Source organism: Eimeria tenella, genomic scaffold, assembly GCF_000499545.2.
Source record: "Eimeria tenella Houghton genomic scaffold, Eth_scaff3, whole genome shotgun sequence".
NCBI lineage: Eukaryota > Apicomplexa > Conoidasida > Eucoccidiorida > Eimeriidae > Eimeria > Eimeria tenella.
Window position 1 is genome coordinate 551,168 of NW_013542870.1, and position 6,286 is coordinate 557,453.

Here is a 6,286-nt window from a genome sequence, read left to right on the forward strand (position 1 = left end):
CTAGTCGTTGAACAAAGGGTTTGACGCAGTCTGAGTGGCCACACACGCACGCAACCCGTAAACCCGAAACCCTAAACACTAAACCCTAAGCCCCAAACCCTAAACCCTGAACCCCGAATCCCAAACCCTAAATCCCACAGCTTCGTATCGGGACACACCTGAAACATCACTGGACGTTCGAAAAGGTGGCGTGCATTGGGTGCGCCTCTTCCGTCTGAGAACAAACCCTAAACCTAAACCCTAAACCCTAAACCCTAAACTAGCGCTACGCCTGGCCAAAATACCGTAAAGAGCTGCGAAGCTCTGCTTCTGAGCCCTCTCGTTTCGAGTTACTGCGGAGGATCTCGAGTCCTTTATCTAGGGTTTAGGGTTTAGGGTTTGCAGCAGCGAATAACTCACCCTGGGCTAGAGCAGCAGGCGCAGGCGGCTGCTGCGAAGACAGCATCATGCTGCTGCTAGGGGGCAGCCCCGCCCCGGCCTGGACTTGGGCAGCTGCAGCAGCAGCAGCAGCAACAGCAGCAGCAGCAAATGTAACAGCGGCAGCAGCGCTACTGCTGGTAAGCGAAGACAGCGGTAGAAGCGGAGGGTGCTTCTCGCCTCTACAGGCCTTAAACCCTAAACCCTAAACCCTAAACCCTAGACGCTAGCTCCCTGAAGCTTACGGGGAGGCGGCGGCCCGTTAGAAAGTCTGCTTGTTACCGGTTGCTGCCTCATAAGTTGCTGCTGCTGCTGCTGCTGCTGTTGTGGCTGGCGCGCTTGCTGCTGCTGCTGCGCGGGCAGCCGCTGCTGCGGGCCTCCCGAAGTCAGCGAAACGCCCAGCTGCTGCTGCTGCTGCTTGGGCGCTGCCCGCTGCAGCTCCCGCAGGTCCGAGTCAAACATGGCGTCAATGGTGTCAAAGTTAAGGGCTGCAGCAGCAGCAGCAGCAGCAGCAGCAAAGATGGCAGCAGCACGATGTAATTCGGTTGGTAACGCATGGGAGAGGAGAACACGCAATCACGAAAAGGAGCAGCAGCAGCAGCAAAAGCGGCGGCAGCAGCAGAGGCAGAAGCAACAGCAGCAAAGGCAGCAGCATCAGCAAAAGCTGCAAAAGCTGCAGCAGTAACAGCAGCAGCAGAATCTAACCTGCAATTTGCGGGTCCCGCTGCAGCACCGCGGCTGCCTTCTTCAAGGTGTTCAGCTGAGACGTCAGCGCGCGCCTTTCCTCCACAATGTGCGAGGGCTGCAGCAGCAGCAGCAGCAGCAGCAGCAGTGTAGAATACATAGGACAGGCGCTACGACAACCAGAGGCTTCCGCATGCAGCAGCGAAGCAGCAAACAGCGAAAGAAGACAACTGAGCTGCAGGAAATCGAGGAAAGAGAAACAAAAAGTGACAAGCAAGGGATAAGAATTAACGCTGCAGCAGCAGCAGCAGCGGCAGTAGCAGCAGCAGCAGACAAGCACCTCCCCCAGTAGCGATGAAAAGAGCTGCTCGTCGTTCAGTTTGTTATAAAGCTCAAACTGCAACTTGTCCTGCAGCTGCCGAACCAAGAAAAAGCCAATCTTCTTTGGCACCTGCAGCAGCAGCAGCAGCAGCAGAGCAGCAACAGCAGCAGCAGGAATATGCCACGGGTGCTACGCGCGTTTCTCTCTTGAGCTATACGTGCCTCTCTGTGTCTTTTGCTCCTTTACTGTCACTTGCTAGCTGCTCCCCCTCTCCTGTTTGCTGCTGCTCCTGCTGTTGCTGCTGCTGCTGCTGCTGCTGCTGCACTCACTGTGTCCCTGACGTTGTGCAGCACCAGCCCGAAGTAGGCGTCCAGCCGCCGGCGGATCTCCTGGATGAATTGCTCTGACACAGCAACAGCAACAGCAGCAGCAGCAGCAGCAGCGGGAGCAGCAATGAGGACCCTTCGTGGCTGCACTGCTGGTCCACCAGCCAACTATAACACTTCTCACCATCACTGCTGGCAGCAGCAGCAGCAGCAGCAGCAGCCAAAGCAAGAGCAGCTAAACCGGCAGCAGCTGCGCCCGCTACCACAAGAGCAGCACTCGAACGAGCAGCATCGAATAGACAGCATCAGCAGCAACAGCATCATCAGCAGCAACAGCAGCAGCAGCAGCAACAGCAGCAGCAGCAAAAGCAGCAGTAAATTACCGCTGTAGACAGGCCTCTTCTTGTCTTTGCTTGCCCACAAAGTTGACATTTGGTTTTGAACTTGCTGCAGCATTTGCTGCGCCCTCTCGGCGTGAGTGGGCTGCTGCAGCGGCCTGCCGTCGGGGCCAATGCCTAGCTGCTGGTGCTGCTGCAGCAGCTGCTGCTGCTGCTGCAGCTGCTCCAGCGTCAGCTGCTGCTGCGTTATCATCGTGCCGTGGTCCTGCAGATACCTGCAGACGCGATCGCCCAGCAGCAACAGCAGCAGCAACAGCGTCAACAGCAGCACAAACCCCAAGAGCAGCAGCAGCAACCTCATGCAGCAGCAGCAGCAGCGGCAGCATGCCCCTTCACCGCGGCCGACGGTGCAAACGCGCCGCTGCTAGTGCTGCTGCCGCACCAGCACCCGCTGCTGCCGCTGCTGCCGCTGCTGCTGCTGCCGCTGCTGCTGCTGCTCCTGCTGCTGCTGCTCCTGCTGCTGCTGCTACCGCACCAGCACCTGCTGCTGCTGCTGCTGCTGGCTCACCGTTCGTCGTTGGTGAAGAGGTATCCGAGTTCTGCGTCCACGTCGTGCTGCAGAATGTCTCTTGTTGCTTCTTTTTCTCTCAAAAGAATTTCTTGAGAAATTTCCAAAACTCTTTCAGCGAGGGCTGGAAAGCGACAAAACACTCTTTCCGCCACGCGCTGCGAAAGACTCTCCAGCGTCTGCGCCACCCGCTCTGCAGCAGCAGCAGCAGCAGCAGTAGCTGTTGGGGCAGCAGAGTAATTCGGGCAGCAGCAGCAGCTGTTTGAGCAGCAGCAGCAGTAACTGGAGCAGCAGCAGCAGCAGAAACGGAGGGAGCAGCAGCGGCAAAATCAACGCAGCAGCAGCCCTTGCTTCCCCCAGCAGACGCAGCAGCAGCTGCGCCCAACAACCGACAAAAGCACCGCAGCCGCAGCAGCAGCAGCACCGCATCCGTAGGAGCAACACAGCAGCAGCACCCCCACCACCCCAGCAGCAGCAGCACCCCCACCGCCCCAGCAGCAGCAGCACCCCCACCACCTCAGCAGCAGCACCACCACCACCGCAGCAGCAGCAGCAGCAGCAGCAGCACCTAAGCAGTCCATGACGGGGGGCGAGAGCTTCTTGAGGTAGGGGAGAATGAGGTGTTCGAAAGTGTCTGGAGAAGGAAATCCAGGAAGAGATTCTCCTTCATGCAATCGAATTGCATTTTCAATTTGACTGTCCGTTATGTCTTCCGAGATGTTCCGCTCGCAGTACTCCTCTAGCAAGCTCGTGTACTCGTGCCGGATGCACGAACCAATGGTCAGGCACTGGTCCTGCAGCAGCAGCAGCAGCAGCAGCAGCGAGTCGCGCAGCAGCAGCGGCTGCCGCCGGCCGCGGCCAGACGACGAGGCGGCAGCGGCGACGCCAAGGGCTCAAGCAGCAGCAGCACGGCCGCTGGTGACGCCAGCAGCAGCGCACACAGCGGCAGCAGCAGCAGCAGCGGCAGCAGCAGCAGCACCTGGTCGAAGTACTTCTGAAGGCGTTTGTCGTATTTGCCCCTAATGGCACTTTTAATAACTTCCACAAAATCCGTTATGGCCGTCCACAGCAGCTGCGCGCGGTCGCGGGACTCCAGAGGCACTCCCTGCAGCAACAGCAGCAGCAGCAGCAGCAGCAACTGGTTAATTATTATACGTTTGATGGCCCCGCGCAGTCAGAGCCGAGGGCGAAAAGCCCAAAGCGCCAGCAGCAAAGGCCCCAAAGCTTTCTATTGAAAACACCCTTAATTCTCGAAAGCTGCTGCTGCTCCCGCTGCTGCTGCTGGTGCTGGTGCTGGTGCTGCTGCTGCGGGCGTCCCACCTCGCCGAGCTCCTGGATGCGGGTCTGGACAGTCCTGGCCTTGGTTTGGATTTCTTTTCGGATTTCGGGAAGAACATGTTTGATGTGGAGAAAAAGAACTCTTGTGAGTTTTTCAACTAAAGAAGGAATGCCCCAGTACTGCTGTCCCATGTGTCCATACACCCCGTGGCTCTTGAAGTACTGCCGCTCTTCTTCCAGACACCGCTGCACACTTTTCCCCGCCTTTATGTCCGCCTGCGAGCGGTTTTTCACGCCTGCAGCAGCAGCAGCAGCGAGGGCGGCTGTCACCAGCAGCAGCAGCAGCAGCGGCAAGAGCAGCACTGCAGCGGCAGCAGTAGCGGCACTGCAGTAGCACCAACACTGCAGCAGCAGCACCACCACCACCACCACGACCACAACAGCAGCAGCAGCAGCAGCAGCAGCTGGCCTGTGTATCCGAGTCTGAGGGGAATCTCTTCTCCCAGCAGCATTTTGCATGCATCAGTTCCGCTGTCCATTAAATCCACTTTTGTAATAACTCCAATTGTACGTACACCCCGCGGGTCTACGCGGCGGGCCAGCTGCAGCGCGTCGGAAGTGGACATATCTGGCGGAAAAAGCCAAAAAGAAGTTCATTTTGTTTCTATTTTTCATTTAATTGTCTTCAGTGAACTCAATTTTTGTTTACTTCAACTTTTAACTCCACTAAAAGCGAAAGAGCGAAAAAATTCACACTCCAACAGACCGCCCGCACAGCTGTCTGTACACCTTTAGCTCCTTTATGTCGGCAGTTTAATCCAAATAATTAATTCAATTAGTCAATTTAATTAATCAATTAAATTAATCAGTTCAATTAACTAATTTAGGCATTTGATTCAGCTGATTTGTTGCTGCCGAATGACGCACCCGCGTTTGCAGGCAAAACCGCCAAGATGATTGTCCGCGGGTCCGCTGCGTATCTGCAGCAAACAGCAGCAGCAGCAGCAGCAACAACAGCAGCAGCAAAATGAGCAGCAGGTCAAACACCCCCAGAAAAATGCCGCCGCCGAGGCATCCGTTGGGGGCCCCACAACCCCCTTATCAATAAAGCAGCAGCAGCAGCAACAACAAAGCACCCTTACATATCCACTTGAATTAAACAGGCACCAACAAATTAGCATTCCAACACAAGACCGTTCTGAAAAGAAGCTAGGGGCCCCCCAAAGCCCCCCGCGAGCCCCTAGGGGCCCCCCAGGGGGCCCCCGGGGGGCCCCTGGGGGGCCCCTGGGGGCCCCTGGAAAGGGTACTTGCCTGAGGGCCATTTGCCTGGTGAGGGCCTCGATGTCGTCGGACTGGTCGCTGCCTTTGAGGGGCACTCGAGTGATTCCGGGAAGGTCAATTAAGGACAAGTCGGGGCACCTGGTGGCGTAGACGGTGAGGACTATGGGCGAGTCCACTATGCCTTTGTTCTTTCCTGCAGCAGCAGCAGCAGCAGCAGCAGCAGCGGCAGCAGCAGCAGCAGCGGCGCCGGGGGAGGGGGAGGCGTAATGCGGGGCTGCGGCTGCGCGCACAGCTCCGGGTGCGCAGGGCGGGAGCGGGGAGGAGGCGGAGAGGTGGTGCCGCAGCAGCAAAACACGGTAAGCAGCAGCAGCAGCAGCAGCAGCAGCAGCAGCAGCAGCAAAGGCTCTGACCTGCGACCTCGTCCGTGAGGCGCTCTATTTCTCTCCGGACTTCGTCGAAGTTTCTAAACTTCTTGTCTTTTGCAGAGTCAAAAACCGCAAAGGCTTCCTCCGGAGAGTGCTCAGCTGCAGCAGCAGCAGCAGCAGCAGCAAGAGCAGCAGCAGCGGCGAGTCCACGCATGGAAAGCAGCGTCGAGCGAGCCCCCTCGCAGCGTGCGGCAGCGGCAGCACCCGCAGTAGCTGCCGCAACCTGCACCTGCACCTGCTGCTGCTGCTACCGCTGCTGCTGCTGCCGCTGCTGCTGCTGCTGCTGCTGCGGGCAGTGGGGTGTACGTACACTCGGGAAGATGCACCAGCCGCAGCTCCAGCGGCCTGCGGGTGACGACGCCGTCGCCTCTGGGCAGAAAGTCCACCCCCACAATTGCCTCCAACACAGAGCTTTTCCCTGCAGCAGCAGCAGGAGCAGCAGCGGCAGCAGCAGCAGCAGCAGCAGCGGATTAGCTTCAAGGTGTCGCCCGCAGGGGCTCAGGAAGCGAAGTATAGAGACCACTGCAGCGGCCGCTTCGCTACTGCTGCTGCAGCTGCTGCTGCCAACAGCAGCAGCAGGGAGGCATGCGGAGCGCGAGTGGCGCTCGCGTGTCTGCTGGTGCTGCAGCAGCAGCAGACACGCGAGC

The 6,286-nt window shown here is 58.3% G+C and overlaps 1 protein-coding gene across 1 annotated transcript in view; it reads right to left on the bottom strand.

The window, feature by feature from the left end:
• ETH_00019655 (dynamin-like protein, putative) overlaps positions 1 to 6,286 on the bottom strand; it is a gene marked incomplete at both ends in the record, with an annotated part of 6,572 nt that continues 286 nt past the window's right edge. The window contains 16 exons of the mRNA XM_013375791.1: positions 1 to 30; positions 159 to 214; positions 400 to 492; positions 663 to 905; positions 1,123 to 1,219; positions 1,442 to 1,552; positions 1,753 to 1,826; positions 2,133 to 2,362; positions 2,656 to 2,848; positions 3,224 to 3,449; positions 3,635 to 3,760; positions 3,976 to 4,229; positions 4,861 to 4,913; positions 5,245 to 5,407; positions 5,625 to 5,738; positions 5,950 to 6,037. Of these exons, the coding sequence (XP_013231245.1) occupies positions 1 to 30; positions 159 to 214; positions 400 to 492; positions 663 to 905; positions 1,123 to 1,219; positions 1,442 to 1,552; positions 1,753 to 1,826; positions 2,133 to 2,362; positions 2,656 to 2,848; positions 3,224 to 3,449; positions 3,635 to 3,760; positions 3,976 to 4,229; positions 4,861 to 4,913; positions 5,245 to 5,407; positions 5,625 to 5,738; positions 5,950 to 6,037 (2,151 nt within the window). The remainder of the gene's footprint in view (positions 31 to 158; positions 215 to 399; positions 493 to 662; positions 906 to 1,122; positions 1,220 to 1,441; positions 1,553 to 1,752; positions 1,827 to 2,132; positions 2,363 to 2,655; positions 2,849 to 3,223; positions 3,450 to 3,634; positions 3,761 to 3,975; positions 4,230 to 4,860; positions 4,914 to 5,244; positions 5,408 to 5,624; positions 5,739 to 5,949; positions 6,038 to 6,286) is intronic.